This window comes from Urocitellus parryii, chromosome 5 (assembly GCF_045843805.1).
Source record: "Urocitellus parryii isolate mUroPar1 chromosome 5, mUroPar1.hap1, whole genome shotgun sequence".
In the NCBI taxonomy this organism is placed as follows: Eukaryota; Metazoa; Chordata; class Mammalia; order Rodentia; family Sciuridae; genus Urocitellus; species Urocitellus parryii.
Genome location: NC_135535.1, coordinates 156,943,739 through 156,971,021, shown reverse-complemented (window position 1 = coordinate 156,971,021; position 27,283 = coordinate 156,943,739). Strand labels below are relative to the sequence as shown.

Here is a 27,283-nt window from a genome sequence, read left to right as displayed (position 1 = left end):
CTTTATTAGTTGAAATAAGTTCATTTATTATACTTCCAAGGTCTCCCCCCCCCAATAATTGAAATAAACAAGCCATTTTATAACACTTTATAACAATATAACTTAGGGTTATTATTATTTTTTTTGCTACTGGGGACTGAACCCAGGGGTGCTTTACCACTGGACTTTAGCTGCAGTCCTTTTTATTTTCGATCCTCCAGCCTCAGCCTCCCAAGTTGCAGGTGTGTGTGCCACTGTGCCCAGTGTAACTTAATTTTTAGTATTTCCAAAAGGGAAATATTTCATTGGGAATTTAGGAAAGAAAACATTTTAGTAAGAATTACTACAAGAAATTACTTTTTCAAACTTAATACAGTAACAGACTTGTCTCCCAGGTACATTACAGAGCAGTCCTTCTTATAAGGAAATCTATCCAGTACTAGTCAACAAAGAATCTACATTTAGAAACTGAGGCAGGAAATGTTTATACTTAAATAAAAAACAGGCAATCTAAAATACAAATTACATGTCACTTTAACAATGCAATTTACATAATTAGGCATAAATTATTAACTTATGCTACTTCAGGTCCTAACAAAGACTCAGGTGATATGAATGAATCTCATGCTCAAACTGCATTCATCTGGCTCTGGAGGTAAACATCACAATGGAATTGGGCCTGTTTGACCAAAGGAAAAATCATTTTGATATTGCACATTTCCTTTCTTTACAGGATTAAGTCAGGGCCATCTTAGTTCTGAATCTCTCCATTTTTGTTGGGAGAAGACTAACCATTTCTTTACTAAGTTCTAGTTCAACTTCTATTTCCTGGGCAGCCTCAGGGTGCCTTTCACAGTAATCAACAATAAATGTGTAATGTTCCAATGATGTTGCCAAATTTTCTAGCTCTTTCTTGGGATCTGTAGTGATGATTTTGCCATAGAGACGAGCAACTCGAAACTTAGCTAACATGGCAGGGCGAAGAACATCCTCCCCTATATGCTCAGGAAATACTTTATTTGGGTCTCTCAGGGAGTCTAAGAAGAGCTGGTAGTACTTCAATGCTGACTTATTAAGATTATTTATTTTTTTTACAATGTGTGAATCAGGATCCCTTAGCTTGTCAGCAATGGCAACCTTCAAATCCATCATATCATAGTATGCATGTGCAATTTCAAACTGAATCTGTCTGTTTACCAACAGATAATACTGTGGATTCAGATCTACAATTAAGGGCTCTAGCATTGCTATTCTGCGTTTATGCATCTTGCACCGCCTCTCCATGTCAGTTTCAAAGAATGCAAGCACCTTGAACAGAGAACTGTGGTCTTGGACAACTTCAATATGGTCAGTGACATACCCATCAAACTGGAAGAACTCTTTTGCCTCAAAGACATAGTGCTGACCCAACAAGAAAAGTTCCCTGGCTTCCTCAAAATCTAAAGGTCTCAAATATCTCACTTTTTCTTCTACTGCAGAGATGGCATCACACAGTTCCCCGGTTCCAAACTGCACAGCTTTTTTCCTAATGTTCTCTTCCTCATCTAGTTCTTTTTTCCTTAAAGCTCTAAGTTCAGACTGTTTGTCAAGATCAAGCTCTCCTATATTGTCCTGAAAGAAAAAGATAGGTTATGGTTAAGTAAGTCACTTATCTCCAATTGTCAAATAGAACTTAAAGAGTAAAGAAAACTCTTTTACTTCTCAGCCTGGCTAAGGGAAGTATAATGTTTTTTTTGTTTTCAATACTGGGGACAGAACTCAGGGTCTTGGTCATGCTAGGCAAGCATCCTACCCCTGAGCTATCTTACCAGCGCACAGGTATTATAATTTTAGATATTGTTTAATATAGTCTTCCAACTATATTAAAAATTAAAAAATGTGAAAAAAGTATGCAAAGAGATAAAACAGATAAACCACTTACATGTTCCTTATCATCTCCAGGGAACTTAAAACTTATATACAGTTATGCTTCAAACAAGATTAATGCTGCAAATTTAAGTACTTTGAACATTGTGAAATATTATACACCTGTAACCCATTAGTATATTATTATTATTATTATTATTTTGTTTTGTAGTGCTGGCATTGAATCCAGGGCCTTACATAAGCTAGGCCAGTGCTCTACCACTGAGACACACTCTCAACCCCTATATTTATTTTTTAACATTGTAGTAAGACTGTAATCAATATCCTAAAAATCTTTCACAGGGATATCAAGAAGATTACTGATATATTTATGCTATAAGTTATTTAGTGAAATATATTACAGAGAAATGCTCTAAAAATACTAAAGTGAAGACACAGTTAAATCTACCTTCACAAAGTCATCTGTGAAGGGGAATAACGACCACAAAAAGATTTAAGTATGCTGGGGCTTGGGGTGTAGCTCAGTAGTAATGCAGTTGCCTAGTATGTACAAAGCCCTGAGTTTGATGAAAGAAAGGAAGGGAGGGAAGGAGGAAGGAAGGACAGAAGAGAGGTAGAGAAGGAGGGAGGAGAGGTAAGTTCTTCCCAACCAATAAAATTGAAAGTTAGAACCTGACATTGTCTACTGATCTTTCCAAAAACCTGACAAAGCTTCGATGCTCTTGCTGTAAAGACATCAATCCTCGAGGCCTGCTAGCTTCAGTCCCTTTCTAACCCACTTTGTCCTGTATTATACTTTCTCTTGCTTTGCTCCAAATTTACTTGGCTTCTGTTGCATCCCTTTGGATGCCATCTCCATTATACCACAGAATTTTTTAAAATTTATTTTATTTTTTTTAGTTTTAGGTGGATACAATATCTTTATTTTACATTTATGTGGCGTTGAGGATCGAACCCAGTGCCTCATTCATGCTAGGCGAGCACTCTACCACTGAGCCAAAACCCTAGCCCTGCCATAGAATTTTTTTTTTTTTTTTAAAGAGAGAGTGAGAGAGAGGGGGACAGAGAGAGAGAATTTTATTTATTTTTTCTTAGTTCTCGGCGGACACAACATCTTCATTTGTATGTGTTGCTGAGAATCGAACCCGGGCTGCACGCAGGCTAGGCGAGCGCGCTACCGCTTGAGCCACATCCCCAGCCCCATGCCATAGAATTTTTAAACACGTGTTTCAACTCCTAGGAATGTGCTTTTTCCTTTCTCCAGGCTGGTATTTCCTACTCACACCTGGAGGTTGCTTCGATTGGTATTCCTGTTGTGCCCTCTCATGGTATGTTTCTCTCTTTTATGGAACCGTGTCTATTTTTGTTCATTATAACATCCCTTGAACCTTGGACAATAACTGGCAGCAAGTTGGCATAAATAAATGCCTAACTGAAAAAAATTGTGCATGTTTTAAAGCTTGAAATGGAGGAAATGATTTTCAGATAAACACTCAGATGATCAAAGGATGAAGCTGAAGGTAAACAAACAAAAATGTCAATTAAGGAAAATGTGAGTAATTTAGTAGTGAGGCAAATATTTGAGCTTAAACTAACCAAATATAAAGTTCTAGTTCCCAGGCTAGAAACAGCAACTCAGTGAAGGGTAAAAGTTAAAAAGTTTCAGCCGTAGTGCATTTCACTTGACATTATTACTTCAAATATAGGTCATAAGTCTCTAAATCTTATCTGTTCCCATATTCTCTGAGCTGTCTGCTTTCATTAGCCTACTTGTGCTCTAATAGACCTTACAATCATCCTTTTCCACAGTCTTCCTCACCTGACCAGAAGAAAGCTGACATCTCTTTCTCTAAAAAAAGGTAAAAGCCCACAGCTGTCCTCCCTATATCTCCTCTCTCCCTAATATACCTTATCTTTACCTTCTTCCTTTAAAATAATCTCATTTTTTCAAGATTGATGTTTCTGAGATATTCCAGGTTTATTAGTTTAGTTTTCTTTTGTTCAGTAGTTTCACAAAGTTTTGTATTATCTACTATTAAAAAGTATAATTTAATATACACAGAGAAAAACAAAAGCACAATAATACCCCCAGTAAAATCTGTGTATCTACTGAACAGACTGCATCCAAATAATTCATTTCATTTTCCTCTTTAGTGGTTAGGAACTAGGATACTCGGGGTTGAACCCATGGGCACTTTGCCATTGAGTTATATCCCCAGCCCTTTTTACTTTATTTTATTTATTTATTACCAGGGATTGAACCCAGGGGCACTTAACCACTGAGCCACATCCCCAGCCCTTTTTTATTTTATTAGTGACAGGGTCTCACTAAGCTGCTTGGCTTTGAACTCTCTTGATCCTCCTGAGTCACTAGGATCATGATGTGCCTAGCCTTTTTTACTTTATTTTGAGAGAGAGTCTCAAACAGTACCAAAACCAAACCACCACCAAACAAACAAAAGAGATAAAATAAAGGAATAAGATACTACAAAACAATTAGATACTTAAAAACAATTAGGGATAACACAAAACAATTTAATTGACTTAGGAAGGGGCAAAAAAATTCTATGAAGTTTAAAAAAGGGAGAGAACATCTGTAAGGCAAAAAGAATTATTCATTCAATAATTACTTTTAAAAAATATTATTTTTAATGATGAACACAATATCTTTATTTACTTTTACGTGGTGCTGAAGATTGAACACAGTGCCTCACTTGTGCAAGGCAAGCGCTCCACCACTGAGCCACAACTCTAGCCCAATCAATAATTACTTTTTGAGAATGTATTGTGCCTGAAGGCAATAATATAATACAAATATGATGCAGATTCTATTGCTCCGAGGAGCTTATATTCTAATGAATATTTATATTCATATAAATATATTTAACCATAAATCTGAAAAGGCAAGTCTGCATGAAAGAAGAGGTATTTAGGGCTGGGGATGTGGCTCAAGCGGTAGCGAGCTCGCCTGGCATGCGTGCGGCCCAGGCCCAGGTTCGATCCTCACCTCCACATACAAACAAAGACGCTGTGTCCGCCGAAAACTAAAAAATAAATAAATATTAAAAAAAAAAAGAAGAGGTATTTAAGATAGGCCTTGAATGATGAATAATAATAGCAAGAAATAAATACAGAGCATTCTACATGCCTTCCATAAACAACACAGTGAGCCCAATGAGTACAGTCCTCACTGTGAGCTTTTACTTAAATCCTACTCATTTTAGAAAGAAAAAGGCAACTTCTGGATTACCTGCATGGAAAGTTGGGCATTCTGCATGAGAGTCAAACAATATTTGATCCAGCATCTTGCTATTTCCCCTTTTCTTTGATGGTAAAGCTCTGGCACATCTCCTTCAGTTTCAGGAGCTAAAATTACACACAAGATTTGTCTAAGTTAATAGTCACAATTGTAATTTTCATTGTGTATTCTTTTCTTCTTTTTTTTGGTGCTGGGGATTGAACCCAGGGCCTTGTGCATGTGAAGCAAGCACTCTATCAAGTGAGCTATATCCCCAGCACCCATATTTTTTTTTAACATTTATTTATTTATTTATTTATAGTTATAAGTGGACACAATGTCTTTGTTTTTTACTTTATGTGGTGCTGAGGATCAAACCCAGTGCCTCACACATGCTAGGTGAGCGCTCTACCGCCGAGCCACAACTCTAGCACCCTGTATTCTTTTTTATATCATTTTTTTTTTAAAGAGAGAGTGAGAGAGGAGAGAGAGAGAGAGAGAGAAATTTTAATATTTATTTTTTAGTTCTTGGCGGACACAACATCTTTGTTGGTATGTGGTGCTGAGGATCGAACCCGGGTCGCACGCATACAAGGCGAGCGCGCTACCGCTTGAGCCACATCCCCAGCCCTCATTTTTTTTTAACATTTATTTTTTTAGTTGAAGGTGGACACAATACCTTTATTTTATTTTTATGTGGTGCCGAGGATTGAACCCAGTGCCTCATGCATGCTAGGCAAGTGCTCTTCCTCTGAGCCACAAGCCTAGCCCTATATCATTTTTCTCTGACTATAAAAGTATCAGATTTTCACTGAAGCAGGAGGAAAAAGAAATCCCACCCCAAATCCCACCACTGGAGGGTACTTACTGCTATTATTTTTGCACTTTTCTAATTCTTTCTTACATTTTATGTACAAATGAAAATTTTTTCTTTTTTTTGACACTTGGGATGGAACCAAGGGGCACTTTACCAATAAGCTATAATCCCAGTCCTTTGTTTTATTTTTTATTTTGAGACAGGGTCTTGCTAACTTGCTTAGGGCCTCTCTAAGTTGCTGGGACTAGACTTTAACTTGCAATCCTCTTTCCCCAGCCTACTGAGTCATCAGGATTATAGGCATGCCACCACACCCAGCTTGTTACACTGGATTTTGAACATAACTTTTTATTCATACATTATACTAATAAAAGTTTATCCATATCATTATCAATCCCATAGCTTCATTTTAAAGTACATATTCTATACAATTAAATGAATATTTTATATTTTAACTATTCTAATATAGGGAATTGTTTCTAGTTCTTTACTATTTCTGATTTAAACATGAAAATCTATTTGCATAAATCTGTCTGGATTTGGGATTACTTCCTTAGGACGAATTCTTAAAATGGAATTTATTAGGTCAAAGATTTTATACAATTTTAAATGTTCTTAACAAATACTAGCAAATTATTTTCAACAAATAGTCTAACCAAATATTTGAGGAGGCTTTTTGAAAGCATTTTGAAAATATTGGACACTGCCTTTTTTTCCCAATCTTTCTTCTTTCTTTTCTTTTTCTTTAGCAGGGAGGGCTGGGGGCACTGGGGATGGAGCCAAGGGCTTTGTGTGTGCTAAGCACCTGCTCTACCACTGAGCTCCACCTGCAGTCCTCAGAGCTTTCTATATTAAAAACAAATGATACCTCAATGGTGGTTTAGCTGTTAATAATTTTTCTTTTGAGACAAGTGCTTTTTAAACTTCTACTAATCTATAAATTAATCCAATATAGTAGTACATAAAGGGGAAAATCAACTATTAATTTGATAATTTGCATTTCTTTAACTCTTCAGAGCCTCTGTATTCTTCTAATCCACAATAAGAATACGCACTTGTAGAACTAAAAATATGATATTTCAAAATCTAAAACCCTTTAGGAAGAGACTGTTAAATGTCAAATTACAAAACCAGAGGATAAACAAAATGGCGAATTTATTGCAAAACCTGTTAAATGACTCAAAACACAGTTGTGATTTAAAAAAAATTTTTTTTTTTTGGTACTGGGGATCAAACCCAGAGGTGCTTTACCGCTGAGTTACATCCCCAGCCCCTTTTATTTATTTCTTTCTTTTTTTTTATTTTTTTATTTTTTATTTTTTTTAAAGAGAGTGAGAGAGGAGAGAGAGAGACAAAGAGAAATTTTTTAATATTTATTTTTTAGTTCTCGGCGGACACAACATCTTTGTTTGTATGTGGTGCTGAGGATCGAACCCGGGTAGCATGCACGCGCTGGAGCCACAACCCCAGCCCCGAACTTTTTTTTTTTTAAAGAGAGAGTGAGAGAGAGTGAGAGAGAGGGAGGGAGGGAGGGAGAGAGAGAGAGAGAGAGAGAGAGAGAGAGAGAGAGAGAATTTTAATATTTATTTTTTAGTTTTTGGCGGACACAACATCTTTGTTTGTATGTGGTGCTGAGGATCGAACCGGGGCCACACGCATGCCACGCAAGCGAACTACAGCTTGAGCCACATCCCCAGCCCCCTCTTTTGTTTCTTATTTTGACACAGGGTCTTGCTAAGTTGCTTAGAGTCTTGCTAAATTGCTGAGGCTGCCCTTGAACTTGGGATTCTCCTGGCTCAGCTTCCCAAGTTGTGGGTTACAAGGCATGTGCCATCACATCCAGCAATTGATTTTTTTTAGAGGTTATATAAAACACTATAATTAAAAAGACAGATATGAAAACACATCATTTATTTGTGTAGTATTCCTACCAAAAATGTAATCTTGATCTTGGCGTAAGGAAACCTCAGACAAACCACAATTAATGGAAATTGGTCTATATTCTTAAAAAATATGATGTGATAAAAAACAAAGGCTAGCTGAACATGGTGGCACACATCTGTAATCCCAGTGGCTCAGGAGGCTGAATTCATGAGTTCAAAGCCAACCTCAGCAACTTAGCAAGGCCCCAAGCAACTTGGCAAGACAGTGTCTCAGAATAAAATATAAAAAAGAGCTGGGGATGGCTGGGATATAGCTCAGTTGATAGAGTGCTTGCCTCATATGTATAAGACCCTGGGTTCAATCTCTAACACCACCAAAAAAAAAAAAAAAAAAAAAAGAGCTGGGGATGGGGCTAGTAGTTAAATGCCGCTAGGTTTGATCCCCAGTACCAAAAAAAAAAGAATATTATGGAGACAACTGATGAAATAGAAATAAATACTATAGATAAACAAACTATTTGTTACAGTTCCTGAATTTGCCAACTGTTCTATGATTATGCAAAAAGATATTCTTGTTCTTAGGAAATACACAATGAAGTAATAAAGGGATAAAGGAATTTAATGCAGGTGATCTTCCTCATGTGTTTCAGAGAGAAAAGGAAAATGGGACTACAATATTAAAATTAGTGAATTTAGGAGAGGCAGTACATGGTAGTTGTTTTGTTCTTATACTTTTCTAAAGTTTAAAATAATTTCAAAATAATAATTTTTAAGACACTATAATAAAACATGCACACATAAACTTACTGTCTTCTGTAGCTGGAATCTTTCCAATTTGACCAAAAATAACATTAGCAGCTGATAAACAGTGCCTGGCCTCCATAAAGCATAGCTGTTGGGAAAATAAATAAGAACAAATATAACTATTGTATAGTTTCATTTGCAACTGATACTTGCAAAAGTTTATTAACATGGGAAAAACTATACTATCAGGTAAAATCCACCACTGAGGAGGTCCAGTGTAATTGTTAAGAAGTATGAAAAATATATTATAGTATTATAAAGTAAATAGTTACCTCAGAGATTAAAGTAGCACTGTCCCAAACTCTTTAATAAAAACTCAAACTGGCTGAAAGATAACTGCAGCTTAAAAACTAGCTCTCCTCACATAACCAGTACATATATAGGGACAGCTATCATCCTAGACGTTTCAAACTACCTCAGCAAGACCTTTTGGTTCAGTCTAAAAAGCCAAAGTTCCAGGTACAATAAATTCTTGGAACATTGACCATCTGTCAGAGAACTAAAGATTTAATTTTTATTAGATTTAGAGATCCCTTTACATTCTATAATCCAAAGGAAAAAAGGAGATATTCTGATAGAAAGCGATTCCTGTCTCCTAAAATCTTTGGAATTTACAGACAATGAAGCTTCCCATCAATTTTTAAAGTCAATAGATTTTGACAAATAAACTGTTGAGAAATGCTTTACTAATAAATCTTTAACACTTAAAAGAGTTCATAATTCAAATATGGGCATGAAAATCTTCTCAAACATTTAAAAAAGATTTTGTTGTTAATGTAAACACTGCATTTGTCATGTAAGTCACAAGCTCACCCAGAAGAAATACAAAGTTAATACAGTCCAACTCTTAGTTGGAGGCCACCATCATTAAATAGAGCGTGTACTTCATATTTGTAAATATGAAAGACATTTAATGGTTAGCTGTGACTTTAAAACCTCAGCATTAAATTCATCTCCATTATGGTGAACTCAGAAGATAATTTGGGAACAGTTGGGCAGCATGTATAATATTAGCCCAGCAACATCTGTACATCAAAATGCTGGTGTCAAATCTTGAAAGCCAAAAGAAAGTTACAATTTTTACGTAAAGAAACTTTAATTGTCCCTCTACTACCCCTCTATAGCCATCATCATCACTTCGGCTTTGTTCAGATTGGCTCCCTGTAAGCAACCATTGCCAGGATCAGTGAATGCCCTGTGCCCTCCAGATGGCTGGTAAATGTGGGACTTTAGCACCTGCCAGGTAGGGACTCACCGAAGAGCAAATACTCATCACTGGAACTGGGTGAAGATGATAATGACACAAATGACAACTGCATTTTAAAACATGGTTCAAATCCTCTTTTTAAAATATAACTTGGTTGTAACAAAAACTTACAGAACACTTTGGTAAAAAACAAAAGTGTGGGGTGAAAGAAGTGCTCATGGAAATTATTGCATGCTCCACGTAAGTAATGCTTAGCAACTTCAAATTCTTCAATCATACTTTACATTCATATCCAGATATCTTAGAACTACCAATATGCATGGAGTTTTAAGTATTAATTAAAATCATAGTGAGAATTTTAAAGTTGCTAAATAAAACAAACAAGGGGCCTTCAATAGCTGTATCAAAAGGACCCACAAGCAGAGGCACTTTTTGATGATGTCCACAATGAGATGGATTCATGAGAATTAGGTTTAGCTGAATGCTCTGATATATATGCAGTAGCGTTACTTACACACTTGATCTTAGACCAAAGTCCTAGAAGCGATGCTGCAGTCACCACAGCCCTTTCTCTCCTGCTAATAGTTTTTCTGAATGAAATTCTGTGGGACAATACTTTAAACATAGGGCGCATTTTCAGAACCAACACTAACAAAAAGCTTAAAAAGGATAAAGGCCCCAGGGTAAGGTAGCAGGTAACCAAAGAAATGAACAGAAGGAACTCTGATAAGCAGAGAATTACCAAATTTCAGAGAGCCTTGTGAATCAGAAATACAAATAAAAGTAATTTTTACTAAAATATTTTATTGAGGATGAATAAAAATCTGGTTGGGAAAGGTGGTTTAAAAGTGTTTTAGCATTAGAAATTTAAGGACTAAAAAAGAAAAGGGTCCATTAAGAGTACATCAACATGGTTGTGAGCAATTCTGAAAAACAACTAAGAAGTCTAAATTTGTCCCTGGGTAACAGTCCAGAGGTGTGTCAGAAAACGTGGAACTCTGGAACTCAGCAGAGATATTATTATAGAGGAGTTAATTCTAAAAAATAACCGAAATGTATCACATGCTTTTATCAAAGCCCACATTTAACAGTCAACTTCCTCAGACAAATTCTCATAGTTATAAGATTACCATTACATAAAGATAAAGATATATCTATAACAAGATAAAATCTGCAATTTAAGGTAACATATCACTAAAGTGAATTGAAATAGTATGTCTATATAAAAAATTGGTCTTAGATAACTCATATTTTGGGGGCTAGCAACATGAAAGACAATGATAAAACTCATTATTTTATAAGACTCAAAAAAAATTCATGCAACAAAAGCTACAGTATTTTAATACACTAGCAAAGAGGACTGTATTTTTCTGTCCAATTTTACATCATAAAATGTCAGCTACCTGGGCTAGGGATGTGGCTCAGGGGTAGCATTCTTGCCTACCATGTACAAGGCCCTGGGTTTGATCCCCAGTACCACAAATAAATACATAAAATGCAAGCTAACTGTTTTTGAATAATGTGTACTATTGGTTTTACATTTATGCTCACTATTAGTCTGTTAGATAACTATCAAGCTTACCTTATTAATATAAAATTGTGATAAAGTAGCAGCATTAATAGCCCACTCCATAGGATGGTAGGCATTATGCTCAAGCTGGCGTTTTAGTGTGCTGTGGCAATAATGAGCAGCCTTCTCAAACATTTCCATATGCTGGTAGACTTGAGCCAGGTAATATAGATTATGAGTATAAACCTTCTCAAATCTGTGAAAAAAAATTAATATTCTCATAATGACTTATATTTAGTAAATTTCATATATATTTATCTTGATCCTTTCACCAACACTTTGAGTTATGTTTGATTCTTGTATCTACTTGACAGTTAAGGAAACTGAGTCTCAGATTTGAACTAGATCAAAGTTATGTTACACATAACTTGTAAGTGGCAAATGGAAGTTTTATTCACATCAGAATCCACACTCTGCAACCTTGATATTTATTTGCCCCAAGTAGCAAACATTGTGCTTTTTTTGAATAGTCACTCTATGTGGAAATATCTACGATTTCTAAATTTACTAACCTTTTTGACCTCTCTTGTTCAGTAAGTTTTTCTTCTTCAGGAAGAAAATGCTCTGTAGGATCAAGAGGAGGACTCCCAATCTATGAACAACATTAAAGAAAGAAAGCTCAGTCAAATTTTAAACATTTTAAACACCTACCGCCCTCTTCTGGAGGAACTGGAAATATCTATTTCTAAAAGCTCAACATAGGCAGCATGGTAGCTAGCCTATGCCTGTAATTCCAGTTATTTATGAGGCTGAGTTAGGAAGAACACAAATTTGAGGCCAACCTAAGCAATTCAGTGGAAACCTGTCTCAAAATAAAATTAAAAAGGGCTGGGGGTGTAGTTCGTGGTAGTGCTTGCCTGGCATGCAAGAGGCTCTGAATTCAATCTACAACCTCCCTGCAAAAGCTCAACGCACCTTACACCTCACTTTTCATTAGTTCATTTTCATGTTACCCATGAAATCATTTTCTTAACCACAGTATCCAAGAGTCAAACAAATAAAAGATTGCCTAACAGCTCCTGCTTGGAAAAAATTTCAATTGCTACTGCAGTAAAACTGAAAATATGAAATAAATCCAATTTGCTTTTTAGAGATGTATTTCTTTTTCTTTTCTTTCATTTTTTTCTCCTTCTTTTTTGAGTCATGATATAGCTATGTTGCCAGGCTGACCCAAACACCTGGGCTCAACAATCTTCCCATTTAAGCCTCCAAATAATGGGATTATAGGAAGGTGCTACCACCCGTAGGCTTAAGATGTATAGTTATTTAAGTATTTTAAATCTTAATTTTTATCTAGTAAAAAGGAACTTTAAAAAACATAATAAATTGCCATTTGCACAAATAAAATTTTTTAAATAAAATAAAAAAAACCTACATAAACTGGGCATGGTGGCACATGCCTGTAATCATAGTGATAAGGAAGGCCAAGGAGAAGGATTATGAGCTCAAGGCCAGTCTCAGCAATTTAGTGAGACCCTGTCTCAAAATAACAAATGAAAAGGGTGCTTATTTCAGCAGCACATATACTGAAACCTGGAATGATATAGAGAAGAGTAGCATGTTCTCTGTGCAAGGATGACACACAAATTCTGAAGTGTTCCATATTTTTATGAAGCAAACTGTAATATATGCATTTATGAAAATGTCAAAATAAACCCCACTATTTTATATAGCTCTAATTAATATTTTTAAATAAATTAAATAAAAAACTTAAAAATAAAAGTAATAAAATTAAAAGGGGTGTGGTTCAGTGGCAAAGTCTCTGGGTTCAATCCCCAGTATCTCAAAACAAACAAATGAAAATCAGTACCTACCTCATAAGGGTGTCTTCAGGATTAAGTTAATATTTATAAATCATTTACAATATGATCTTAAGTATTCCGTAAGAGCAGAGCTGCTAACCTCTGCCTCATTCTATGAAGGGAGTCCTATCTACAAGTTCATCCTTGTTTTGTTTTGCTTATGGTGCTGGGTACTGATCCCCAAGCCTCACATAGGCTAAACATGTCACTCTACCACTGAGCTACACCCTCAGGACCCCATCCTTGCTTTTAACTGAATTCATTAAACTCCAAAGCTGCAATGCTTTCCATAAAATATGAGATCTTAAACTTTGACATAAACACTAGAAGCATCACAGCTTGGGCTCCTTGAACACAGGAAAATAAAAACCAAGATAGGAAGCAAGGCCAAGGCAGATACAACTGAGAAGTAGTTCAGAAATCCCCTAAACAATTCTGAGGGCTATTTAATAAGCTCCTCCCCATCCAGATGAAGGGAATTAATCAATGTATTACCTTACTTGTCTACTTCACCAATATGGCTCACACTTCATATGTAACACGAACAGTCAACTCAGTCACTTTTCAACTCAAATAGGAGTATAACCAAAGATAGAGTTTTGCTATGTGTTATGCTTCCACATTAACACTATTTTTTTGTTTGTTTTTGCATTTTTGGTACTGGTTCTTTAACTAGTTTTAAACAGAATACTATAGGTGCTTGGTATCCTTATATTATACACAATTTCAGGTATGAGAACGTGAGATTAAAGCATGAAAGGAACCCAGGCACAGTGGTGCACACCTGTAATTCCAGTGACTCAGTAAGCTGAGGCAGGAGGATAGCAAGTTCAATGACAGTCTCAGCAATTTAGTGAGGCCCTAAGCAACTTAGTGAGACCCTGTCTCAAAATTTAAAAAAATAAATAAAAAGGGCTGCAGATGTAGCTCGGTGGTAACCCAGTTGTTCTGGGTTCAATTCCCAGTATACCCCCCCCCCAAAAAAAAAAAAAAAAAACAATGAAAGAAAGAAAAAAGTGAATCAGTAAGATTTGATGATCAATTGGATAGAGCATGAGAAAAACAGAAGTCTCCAAAGTGTTTAGGTTTCAACAACTGAAAGAAATTGGTGTCTGCAGCAAGAGAAAATGGGTAGTGGTGGGAATCAGATTATCAAGAAACTACTTTCAAACAGTAGTCTTAGAAATGCCTACTCCACAAAAAATGCAAATGTCAGCTTGGTATGTAGGTGCACACCTGTAATCCCAGTTACTTGGGAAACAGGAGGATCTCGAATTTGAATTCTAGGTTAGCCTGGGCAACACAGCAAGACCCCATCTCAAAGAGAAAAAAATATATATAATAAAGAAAGCATATTGGCAGAGTATAAAATCAGATAGGTAAAGCTGGAGATAAATAAAATTTATGATTCATCAGCAGAAAATATTTGTAATGAATGTACATGGAAAAAGGAGGGAGGTCCAAGGACTGAACTTTGGGTACTCTAGTGTTCACAGGTTGAGGAAATGAAGAAACATTAAAGATCTAAAAGAAAAATGGGCAAGTATGCTCCTAGAAACCAAGTACAAAAAAGTGTTTCAAGGAAGACTGGTCAACTCTGCCAAAGGCTTATGACGAGTCAAATAAAATGAAAATAAAAATTTACCATGAATTTAGCAACCATGTAGTGAACTTGAAAAGGTAGTGATTCATAACTGTGAGAAACCTCAAAATATCTCTGGTTATTTAAAAGAATGCCACAAATAACCTTAAAACAAAATTAACTAAAATGTATTTTAATTAAAAAAAGAGTACCAACTTTTAGAAGGCAAAAGTTTATTGAAGACTATAATTAATCTATTAGAATTTCTTTTTTTTTTAAGAGAGAGAGAGAGAGAGAATTTTTTAATATTTATTTTTCAGTTTTCGGCGGACACAACATCCCCGTTTCTATGTGGTGCTGAGGATCGAACCCGGGCCGCACGCATGCCAGGCGAGCGCACTACCGCACTACCGCTTGAGCCACATCCCCAGCCCCTATTAGAATTTCTATACATAAAATTTCTTAGGAATGTTGGCATATCCCTGTAATCCTAATGACTTGAGAGCCTAGGCAGAAGGGTCCCAAGTTTGAGGACAGCCTCACAATAAAAAATAGAAAAACTGGGAATATAGTTCAGTGGTAGAGCAACCCCGGGCTCAATTCCCAGTAGTGCACACGCATGCACATACATGTTTTTGTTTTTTGTTTTGGTACCAGAGATTAAACCCAGAGGTGCTTTACCACTGAACCACAACCCTAGCCCTTTTTATTTTTAATTTTGAGACAGATTCTCACTAAGTTGCTTATGGCCTCACTAAGTTGCTGAGGCTGGCTTTGAACTTGCAAGCCTCCTGCCTCAGTCTCCTCAACCACTGGGATTATAGGTATATGCCACCCCATCTGGCTCACACACATAAATTCTTAAATGGAAGCTGTGTGTCTACTAACTATAATTTTACTAACTTAGGTTATCAGAAACTTTTATACCCTTCGGTAGTCAAGCATTCTGATGGCTGAATTTAGCAAACACGTTTTTGTAAAATTTTTTTTTACCTGTTGGGGTTTGAACCCAGGGCCTTGTACATGCTAGGCAAGCAATCTACCACTGAATTACATCCTAAGCATGTTTAGTCTTTTATGTGGTACATTCTTCAATGAAACGAGAACTTTTTACTAATGGATTTTTAAAAATTTTTATTTTAGTTGTCAATGGATCTTTTATTTTATTTATTTATAAGCAGTGCTGAGGATCGAATCCAGGGCCTCATACATGCCAGGCAAGCACTCTACCACTGAGCCACAACTCCAGCCCATTAATGGATTTTTAAAGCACATTACTAACAAAGAGCAAGCAACAGAAAATATTGTGTCTATATTAAAAAGTTTATTAAGGAAACAGTGGTTTCTCACCTTTGCAGGGCTGTGAGCTCCTCAAGTGTGAGTTTTCAACCTAAGTTCCCCAGAGCCCTAGAAGTTCTACAGCCATCTATTTATACTACCATGATGGGGAAGAAGGAAGGAATCTGCAGTACATTGGGTGAAGGGTCCTTTCTAACCTGCATTTTTTTTTTTTTTTTTTTTTAGGTGGGGATCTTATTAAGTTTCCCAAGCTAGTCTTGAACTCCTGGGCTCAAGCAATCTTGCCTCAGCCTCCCAAGTTAGCTACAATTACAGACACACATCACCATTCCCAACTTTGAACTGCTTATTAAATAGTTTTCATATACTGCATTTCAGACAGATTTCATAAGTTAAAAAAAAAAAAGGAAATATTGGAAAAAATACCGTTCTGTAGCAGTGTCTCAAAGTACAGGACTTAAGATTAGCAGTATAAGCATCATAGAGGACCTGATTAAAAATGCAAATTCTTAGGTTGGGGATACAGCTCAGTGGTAGAGCACATGGCCTGGGGTCAATCACTGGAAAAAGAAAATTTTCAGGCCCCATCCCCAAACTACTGGCAGCTCAACTTGCTGAGTTTTAATAAGCCCTCCAGGTGATTCTGATGCATGCTAACCATTAAGAACCACTACCTCAAAAATTTCAGATATTTGGCTCAAGTAGTTCTTATTTACTTTCCTTTCAGCACAGCTATTTGCAGTGGAAACAAATAGAATTTTTAGATTAAAAATACAAAAATATGCAAATAGTATTTAGGATAATACTAGAATATTTCCTGTATAATTGTATTTTGCCATTATATTCTATCTAAGGATTGATTGACTGATTTTGTGGTACTGAGGATTGAACCCAGGGGCATTTTACCACTGAGCTAAATCCCCAGCCCTTTCTTATTCTTTATTTTGAAACGGGGTCTCCCTAATTTGCTGATGCTGACCTTGAATTTGCCAACTTCCTGACTCGAGTAGCTAGGACGTATGCATGAACCAAGCCCAACTAACCAAGGATTAGTTTTTAAATCCCCAAGACTATCTTGTTTCAGCTATTAGATGGATTCTCAGACAGCTTTATAAAGAAGTTCCTGGATACACTAAAATGTCACACCAATATTTTGAATGAGGAATTCTTATATCAATTTTTAGCCAGTTTCAATCAAAACTTAAAAAACTATGACATGGAACATACCTCTTTCATATATTGATTATATAGTGCTTCTGATGATTCCAGGTAAGCCTGTGCAGTTTCAATTTCTTCTCTTTCAGACCACAAAATACCCAAGTTATTCTGGAAAATACAGAAAAAAAAAAAAAAAAAAACCAATGATGAGACTTCCAAGTAATTACATAGTTTCAATATTAACCAATCAAATAGTACTGGAGTTTGATAAACAATGGATTAGTTACTCATAATACTATCAACCATATGTAGTGTAGAGGACAACTGTTTAAGATGGACACCCAATGACCACTGCCTCCTAATATTCATATTCATGCCCTTGTGTAATTTCTTCTTGAGTATGGACTGGATTTAGTGACTTATTTCTAATGAATAGAATATAACAGAAATGATGGAAAGTTACTTCTAAGACTAGGCTTTGAAGTATTGTGACATCCATCTTGTGTTTTTCTTGCTTGCTCTCTTTCAGGAAGGCCAAGCTACTTGGGAGGTGGAAGAAGAAGATTACATGTGCAAGGCCAGCCATGGCAACTTAATGAGACCCTCACTTAAAAAAAAAAAAAAAAAAAAGAGGGGCTGGGGCTGTAGCTCAGTGGTAAAGTGAAGCTTCCCTAGCACAGGAGAGGTACTAGGTTTGATCCTCAGCACCACATAAAAAAATAAATAAAAATAAAGTTATAAAAATATAAATAAAGTTATAAAAATATAAATAAAGTTATAAAATAAAGCTGTTAATAGAAAAAATACTCATTAAAATCTCTAGTACCATCAAAAAAAGAAAAAGAAATGCATATGGAAAGGATTGAGAAAAGTCACAGTCTGAAGCATTCAGACAAAAAGCCAGTGAGGAATTAAATTCTGCCAACAACCATATAAATAAGTTGGAAGTAGACCCTTCCCCTAGTAAGCATTTTCAAGTGGGCCCTGGTAGGTCAACAATGTGATGAGGAATACTTAGCTAAGCTGTGCCAATATCCCTAAGATAACAGAGACCAAGATGAACCCGAGGGCTGCGGTGCAGCTCAGTGGTAGAACACTCGCCTAGCACATGTGAGGCTCTGAATTCAATCCCCAAGTACTGCAAAAACAAAGATGAACCAGAAATATACAATACTTTCAAAGGGGAAAAAAAAACAAACAACAAAAAATAAAATAAAACCTCAAAATACTACAACTTCCTCCAGAGATCACTTAAATATTTTATTTATTTAAACATTCTTGCTGGGCACAATGGTACACATCTGTAATCCCAACTACTCAGTAAGCTGAGCCAGGAGAATTACAAGTTCAAGGACAGCCTCAGAAACTTAATGAGACCCTGCCTCAAAATGAAAAATATACCTGTAATCCCAGTGGCTTGGGATGCTGAGGCAGGAGGATCATGAGTTCAAAGCCAGCGTCAGCAAAAGTGAGGTGCTAAGCAACTCAGTGAGACCCAGTCTCTAATTCCCAGTATAGGGGGAAAAAAAAATTCTGAAGATGCTATATGCTTTTTCTCACCAGTTAAGTCAGATTTCTAACGTTTACTATTTCAAACAAAACAGCATTTTGTGTTTCCAGAGAGTTCTTAAAAATTATGTTCTGTATGAAATATGATATATCAAGAGCTATGTAATATTTTGAACAATAATAAAAAAAAATATGTTCTGCAATTGTACCCTATCAATATTGATGGCTTTCTGATTTTAATTTCACCAACTTACTTTTCCTACGACAAAAGCTAAGGAGTTGACTGGATTTGGGATTCTATCCTAAATAACATTTTAAATCATTTTCTTCATTTCCTGCTACATGATTCCTCTTTAATTAGGCTCTACAAAGCAAACCTGGACTGTTTACATGCTGAGAACTCAATACTGAAGACAAAGCTCTCTTTAGACAATTAGGTTAGACTGACTCCCATCCCCGGGGACAGTCCTTTAGACACAAGGTATTTCTGAGGCTGTTTCTTCCATCTTTGTTACTTCTCTAGGGGAGGGAACAGGATAAAGAAAGTTTCTAATGCAGAAATTCTTAACCTTGGGCCTATGGACCTCCAAGGAATCCATGAAGAGAAGAAAGAGCCTATGAATTTGAATAGAGAAAAAAAATAACAAATTTATTTTTTACTAATACATTCAAATTCAACTTTTCTCCCCCGCCCCCCATGCACATGCTAGGCAAACATTCTGCCAGCTCAGCCCTTTTTATTTATTTTCAGACAGGGTCTAAGTTGCCCAGGCTAGTCTTGAACATGCTGTCCTCCTGCTTCAGCCTCCTGAGTAGCTGGGAATGTAGCATGCACACCACATTCAGTCCATTATCGACATTTTATGTCCATCTGGGGAGAGGAGTGTGCTGAGGATTGACCCCAAAGGGCTTGTGTATTCGAAGCATGGTTCTCTACCACTAGGTTATATAATCCATCCAAAGTGAATTACTTTTTTTTTGGTACTTGGGATTGAACCCAAGGGTGTTTACCACTGAGCTACATGCCTACCCCTTTTTATTTTGAGACAGGATCTCACTAAATTGCCGAGGCTGGCCTAGAATCTGCTGGGATTATAGACATGAACCACCACACCCAGCTGTAAATTACTTTTAAATCAAAATTATATTAAGAACACTACACTGATATCCTTCATAAACATAAATGCAAAAATTTTATTTTATTTTATTTTTTTTAAAGAGAGAGAGAGAGAGAGAGAGAGAGAGAAATTTTAATATTTATTTTTTAGTTTTCGGCAGACACAATATCTTTGTTGGTTTGTGGTGCTGAGGATCGAACCCGGGCCGCACGCATGCCAGGCGAGTGTGCTACCGCTTGAGCCACATCCCCAGCCCCTTTGTTTGAAATATTGAAGCAAGTTTTAAATGTTTATTAAGGTTTTAGGTTATATGGTTAGAGGAAAATTCAAATAACAGGTTTTGTTTGAATTCAATGTTTTGTGAATTTCATTAGATCATTCATCCATTCAAATATTATTTAGAATAAATAATATATGTCATGTACTGGGCTATAAATAGTGAACAAAAAGAGTGGATTCCTTGTTATCATATGGCTTTTTATTTTACTGGGCCATAATAAAATACACAACTTCTTTCTAAACTTTGATATTTTTCTTAAATCCTACTTACCATATGATCAATTGTGGTAAATGTTTCCTGGATCACAAATATTATGAACTATAACTACTGGATGAATGGTTTGCAAGTCTATGCAAAATACCTGATAACCTGCATGTGTGACTAGTTTGAACATATTTATATTTTATTTCATTTTTACTTATTTTGGTGATGCTTGGGACAGAACCCAGGGCTTAGTGCACGCTAGAGACTGGCTCTGCCACCGAATTAAACTATATCCTCAGCCCCATATTCATATTTTAAAAGTGTTATGTTCCCAATGCAGAATGTAAAAACTGTTCGATTTACTTTTTTTTTTTGGGGGGGGGTACTGGAGATTGGATTGAACCCAAGAATGCTTTCCTACTAAGCAACATACCAGTCCTTTTTAATTTATCTTGCTAATTGCTGAAGCTGGCCTCAAACTTGCTGTGATACTCCTGCCTCAGCTTCCCAAGTCTTTGGGATTACAGGCCTGCATCACAGCACTCTGCAGTTACTTCTTTTTATCGGGGTGGGTGGATAGTACTGGGAATTGAATCCAGGGATGTTTAACCACTGAATCTTCCCCCAGCCCTTTTTATTTATTTTGAGACAGAGTCTCAAAAGTTGCTTAGGGCCTCATTAAACTGCTGAGGCTGGTTTTGAACTTGCAATATTCCTGTCTCAGCCTCCTGAGTTGCTGGGATTACAGATACAAGCCACCATGCCTGGCTCAGATTTATTTCTTAATAAACCATGCACCAAATAAATGAGATATAGATAAGTTTGGACAAAAATGGTCCAAAGAAAGTTATTAAAATGAGGTGATTCTTGAGATCTATTCTGAAGAATGAGTAGGAATTCCTTGGAGAACATGGTAAGGAGAAACCGATGGCGGTAGGGTACCTAGGATTGAACTCAGGGGCACCTGACTGCCAGGTCACATTATCCAGCCCTATTTTGTATTTTACTTAGAGACAGGGTCTCACTGAGTTGCTTATGGCCTCGCTTTTGCTGAGGCTGGCTTTGAACTCTTCCTGCCTCAGTCTCCAGAGCAGCTGGGATTATAGGCATCAAACTACAACTACCGGCTGACATTTTTTTTTTTTTAAGAGAGAGAGAGAGAGAGAGAGAGAGAATTTTTTTAGTATTTATTTTTTATTGGCAGACACAACATCTTTGTTTGTATGTGGTGCTGAGGATTGAACCCTGGCCGCACACATGCCAGGCGAGCGCACTACCGCTTGAGCCACATCCCCAGCCCTTGTTTTGAATTAAGAGCACTCTGGTGCTCCCTTCAGCAGTACATATTGAAATGATACTGAGAAGATTAATATGGCCACTGCGCAAGGATGACACACAAATTCGTGAAGCATTCCATATTTTTAATAAAATTATGGCATTTGCAGGTAAATGGATGGAAATGGAGAATATAATGCTAAGCAAAGTAAGCCAATCCCAAAAAACTAAAAGCCGAATGTTCTCTTTGATAAGTGGATGCTGATCCATAATGGGGGGGAAGGGGAGGCGGAGTAGGGAGAATGGAGAAACTCTGATTTGGCAAAGGGGAGAGAGGGAAGGGAAGGGAAGGGGGCAGGAACAATGGTGGAATGAGATGGACATCATCACCCTAGGTACATGTATGACTGCACATGTGGTGTGACTCTACATCATGTAAAACCAGAGAAACGATGTTTACTCCATTTGTGTACAATGAATCAAAATGCATTCTGCTATCATGTATAACTAATTAGAACAAATATGATGATGATGATGATGATGATGATGATGATGATTTTGGTATAGGGGGTGAACCCAGAGGTGCTTAACCACTGAACCACATCCCCAGCTTTTTTTATTTTTTTTATTTTGAGATAAGGTCTTACTAAGTTACTTAGGGCCTAAATTACAGAGGCTGGCTTTGAATTTGAGATTCTCCTGCAACAGCCGCCAGAGTCGCTGGGATTACAGGTGTGTGCACGGTGCCTGGCGAGAAGAGTTTAAGATTTAAATTACTTTGGAGCCAGGAATGGTGGTGTATACACCTGTAATCCTAGCGACGTGGGAGGCTGAGGCAGGAGAATAGCAAATTCAAAGTTAAGTCTCAACAACTTGGTGAGTCCTTGCCTCAAAATAAAAAATAAAAATAAAATAAAAAAGGGAAGGTGCACTGGGGATGTAGCTCAGTGATAAAAGCTCCTGGATTCAATCCCTAGTACCACAATTTAAAATAAATAAATAAATAATGTTAATTCGGATTTTTTCTTATTTGAACAAAAACAAAAACTCGAGAGTTAAAAAAAAAAAAAGCACATTACAATGAAGGGGTTTTAGAAACCGATGCTTTGCCCACAATTAAGTAGCAAATAAAAGATGAGTGGACGATGGGGGTGGAGAGGAGTTTGGATGCCGACGGTGGGAGATCTAGATACAACGCAATAAATCCTTAAGACTTTTTTGAAGGCCAAAAAGCTCCTGTCTGGTCTCATCCCAAAGCTTCAAAAACATGGGGGGAAACGGTGTCTAATGACCCCTGCCCTGCCTCGGTCATGGCCACCGCGGGAGCTCCTCCGCCCCTCGCCTTTTGCGGTCCCCCGGGGCCAGTGCTGGCAGCACAGCGGCGGCCGGGATCGCTCGCTCGCTCGCTCGCTCTCACCTGCGCCTGGATGTACAGCGAGATGCAGTCGTGCGAGAGCCGGTACCTGCGCAGCAGTCTCAGGCACTTCACCAGGTGCTCCTCCCCCGCCGACAGCTCCTCCGTGTCGATGTGGTTCAACCCCAGGTGGAACTCGATCACCGCCAGCCTCACCGCCCGCTGGGCGACGGGCCCCTCGGCCTCCACGACCTCCGTGGGCAGCCCCAGGGCGTGGTCACCCTCGCCCAAGCCGTCCTCGGCCTGAGGCCGCTCATCCTCGTCCTCAGGCGCTGGGCCGAGCAGCGCCTTGACCTCTTCCAGCAATGCTCGGGCGCTGTATTTCGACTTGTACGGCTCTTTCTCCGGGTTTTTATGCAGTTCCACCCGCGACAGGGCCAGAGCCGCCTGGAATTTTTCACGAATTTCGACACGCGGAACGCTCGCCATAGCGGCCTCCTCAGCCTGGGATCGCTCAGGGCTTGGAGTTGGGACTCCCGCCTTCTTTATGCTTTGCGACACTCACTTACGGTCCCCGGAAAGTCCGGCAGCTGGGGAACGGTAACCAATGAAGTTCTTCAAGGGAAGCGCAATATGTGGCTCTGACCAATGGGAGGGCGTTTTGGCCAACACAGTAACCGTCGTCTTGGAGATAAAGTTGCCTATGAGGATTACCCCACCTCCTGCAGTGTGAATTCTCTTGCTTCACATTATGAAGATGTACGTACAGTGCATATGAAATGTTTAATATTGTCTTACTTTAACGAAACATTTCTGCTGTCTATTCACATTAACTGATATAAGTTGAAAGGCAGGAACCTTTGAACATTAGTGGATAAAAATTTCTTTTAGAAAACCTCTAGAAGTGGCCAGGTGCTTTGGCACCTGTGATCCTGGTGACTTGGTGACTTGGGAGGGAGGCAGGAGGATCACAAGTTCGAGGCCAACCTGGGCAAACTAGTGAGGCTGTCTCAAAAAATAAGAAGAGGAATGAAGCTCAGTAGTAAAGCACCCCTGGGTTCAATCAATCCCCAGTACCAAAAATGAAAAAAAAAATGTTGAAAATCGGCAGATTTATGAAGGTTTGCATTTATTTATGTTTTAGTGTTGGGGATTGAACCTAGGGGTATTCTAGCACTGAGCTAGAATACCCTTTTTTTGAGGGGGGGGGCAGGATCTACCTAAATTGCCCAGGCTGACCTCAAACTTGCCATCTTCCTGCTTCAGTGTCTGGGATTACTGGCATGCATCACCTAGCCGAGTTTGAGGAGATATTTCGAGACTATGCAAATATCCTGTTTCTTCATGAACTTTCTTTCACCCATTACCTTTTAGTGTCTGCAACAGTTATTGACACTTCAACACTTCAAGAGTGTCAAGATATAATAAAGACAAGGAAAAAAGGCCCACGGACAGATTGAGACATTTAAGCAGACATGACTATTACATACAATGTTGAATTCTGAATTGTATCTGGAACCTGAAAAGTTGAAAGGTGAAATCAGAACCAGGCCTATAGTTTTAACAGTATCACACCAATGTTAATATCTTGGTTTTGATAATTGTATTACGGTTATATAAAATGTTAACATTGTTGGAAACTGTGTGAAATATGTAAGAACTATTATTTTTGCATTTTCTTAATATTTATTTTTTAGTTATAGTTGGACATAATACCTTTATTTCACTTATTTATTTTTATGTGGTACTGAGGATCGAACCCAGGGCCTGTGCGTGCAAGGCAAGCGCTCTACCGCTGAGCCACAACCCCAGCCTATTTTTGCATTTTTCTTCTGGTAGTTAGAATCAAATCCAGGGCCTTGCACTGTTGGGGATGCAAATCAAGTCAAGATGGCGCCTGCCAGTTTGCCAGGAGTGGTTTGTGAAGTAATGTGAGGGAGCCATTAAGATGATGAGGATTCCTTAATGACTGACTGCTGTATCTAGATGATGTTAATTAAGTTAAGCTGTGTGTAATTAGTTGGGTATATGTACCTCTGCTGTCCCACGGAGAAGCGGCTCCTGCTACCTTGGGTGCCTGCTACTTTGAGTTTTCACTCAGTTCACTCACAATAAAGTAGTTCACTCTTCAACCTTCAAGTTGCTTGTCACCTCCCGGTTATTTGCCCAGCCAGACTGCGGCATTGCACTTAATAGGCAAGCATTCTACTATAAGCTTACAATCCCAGCTTTTTTTTTTTATCCTAACAACTTTATTTTCATATGAGAAATTATACCCCATCTGATTCAAATGTATGATATGTCAAGATCATTATATTGTCTTGTGTAACTAATTTAAAAAAATCCCAGCTTTTTAAAAAAATTTTTGAGACAGTCTTGCTAAATTGCTCAAGTTGACCTTGAATTTGTGATTCTCCTGCCTCAGCCTTCCAAGTAGCTGACAATACAGGCATGCACTGTTATGCTCGAATTCGGGACCCCCAAAAGACCACCAGAGACACAAGATCGATGTAAGCAGCAAAGAGGTGTTTATTGCGGGCTAGCTCGTTCTTTTTCGCGCACACACAGCAACTGGTGATGCTGAGAGGCCCTGAGCCCAGGGTTTGCAGCAGTTTTATACACTCTTTGGGGAAGGCAGGGACTTCACATACATCATAGCATCTCTTAGCAAATCATCACACACCACGGGAAAATCAAATAACAACTCTAAAACATGATTAGCACATTCACTGGCGGGAACAAGTTGGGGAGGGGTGATTGGTTACTACAAGAGGGGGATTCATTTGAACCGATTGGTTTAAGCCCAAAGGGGTGTTCCTGCTGAACTACATGGTTTCCCAACACGTTATCAACCACCATAAACTACTGGGAGGGTCTGCTGGCATCCCAGGTGTTTCCCTGTCTCATGCTGCTAGGGGGTTACTATGGGTCTCCACCTAGCCTGACTGAGTCAGGGACACCTGGCGCAGCAAATCTCTCCTGTTATTTGTAGATAAATAACTTAGCAGGGTGGGAATGTGCCTAGGAGTGCTCTGTGGGTCTTTTCAAGGACAAAGGTCATGTCCCTTCCTTGGACAGGCTTTGCTCTGAGATAGAGGCTGGTTTTTCACACTACCACATCTAGCTATTTTTTTTATATTTATTTTTTAGTTTTTTAGGTGGACACAATATCCTTATTTTATTTTATTTTTATGTGGTGCTGAGGATTGAACCCAGTGCCTCACGAATGCTAGGCGAGCACTCTACCACTGAGCCACAACCTCAGGCCACATCCAGCTATTTTTTGCACATTTTTGTAGTCTAAAATTACTTCAAACTGAAAATAAAATACATTATATAAAAATTATAAGCAATAATATGTTCTTGGAGAACTTTGATGCATTTTGTGAATTTTATGCAATTCCAATGGAAATAAATATTTAAAAACTGATGTGAAAAAACTTGTAAATTATACAGCAAAGACAATATTTCAAAAACCAATTAAGGGACTGGGGTTGTGGCTCAGTGGTACAGTACTTGCTTGGCATGTGCAAGGCCCTGGGTTCAATGGGCACTACATAAAGATAGATAAAATGAAGGTATTGTATCCAACTACAACTAAAAATTAAAAAAAAAAAAGTTCAAGCCAGGAATGGTGATGCACGCCTGTAATCCCAGCAGTTTGGGAGGCTGAGGCAGGAGGATCATGAGTTCAAAGCCAGCCTCAACAATAGCAAGGCACTAAGAAACTCAATGAGACCCTATCTCTATAAACAAAATACAAAAAAGATCTGGGGATGTAGCTCAGTGGTTGAGTTCAAACCCCAGTACCCTCCCACCACACCCCAAACACAAAAAAACAGTTCAGTTAGGAAGGCTGGGTTGTAGCTCAGTGGTAGAGTGCTTGCCTACCATACATAAGGCACTGGGTTTGATCTGTCGCACCACATAAAAATAAAGGTATTGTGTCCATCTATAACTAAAATTTTGTAAAATTGTATAATTAGTAGTAGTAATTTGGGAAGACAAATAAATAAAGCTATATCCTGTTGAGAGCCAGGAGCCTGGTGGAGGGAGTGTGTTCCCAGAAAGTGCGTGTAGAGTGCAGGTGAGAGTTCAGGAATAAAGAGTTGCTGTTTGAACCTACAAGGCTTTGTGGCGGCTAGGTTATTTTGTGCCCAGTCAGACTGCGGCAATATCCCTATTTGATCCTCATAAACTAGGATGAATTAAAGACATAATCTGAACCCAGGTTCAGAAGCCAATGCCACAGAAAATCCAATGTCTGAGAGACAAGTGTTGAGGAGAAAGGCTTCATTCAATGTCCAAAGAATGGAGAAGTAAGAACCCATACTCACA

The 27,283-nt window shown here is 38.0% G+C and overlaps 1 protein-coding gene, 1 non-coding gene and 1 pseudogene across 2 annotated transcripts; 2 read left to right on the top strand and 1 right to left on the bottom strand.

Moving 5' to 3' along the window:
- Positions 1 to 38: 38 nt before the first annotated feature.
- Positions 39 to 23,495, bottom strand: Kifbp (kinesin family binding protein). Its single transcript, XM_026394665.2, has 7 exons — positions 23,009 to 23,495; positions 17,275 to 17,373; positions 11,877 to 11,956; positions 11,377 to 11,560; positions 8,591 to 8,675; positions 5,096 to 5,211; positions 39 to 1,590 (listed from the first exon to the last, which is right to left on the bottom strand). Exons 1-7 carry the CDS (start codon positions 23,432 to 23,434, stop codon positions 715 to 717), a joined length of 1,866 nt encoding a protein of 621 aa, XP_026250450.1. The 5' UTR covers positions 23,435 to 23,495; the 3' UTR covers positions 39 to 714.
- LOC113187032 (U6 spliceosomal RNA) lies at positions 12,867 to 12,973 on the top strand. The gene has a single exon (XR_003301369.1). It is a non-coding gene; the product is annotated as a U6 spliceosomal RNA (small nuclear RNA).
- On the top strand, positions 21,643 to 21,739 carry LOC113187039 (U6 spliceosomal RNA; annotated as a pseudogene).
- Positions 23,496 to 27,283: the final 3,788 nt, after the last annotated feature.

Bases quoted from the DNA above. Each gene is read 5' to 3' on its own strand.
- Kifbp (XM_026394665.2), bottom strand. From the start codon at position 23,434: ATGGCGAGCGTTCCGCGTGTCGAAATTCGTGAAAAATTCCAGGCGGCT. The intron at 11,957-17,274 runs GTATGTTCCATG...TGTTGTTCATAG, and splicing joins ATAATCAATATATGAAAGAG to ATTGGGAGTCCTCCTCTTGA. The intron at 8,676-11,376 runs GTAAGCTTGATA...TTTTCCCAACAG, and splicing joins CACAATTTTATATTAATAAG to CTATGCTTTATGGAGGCCAG.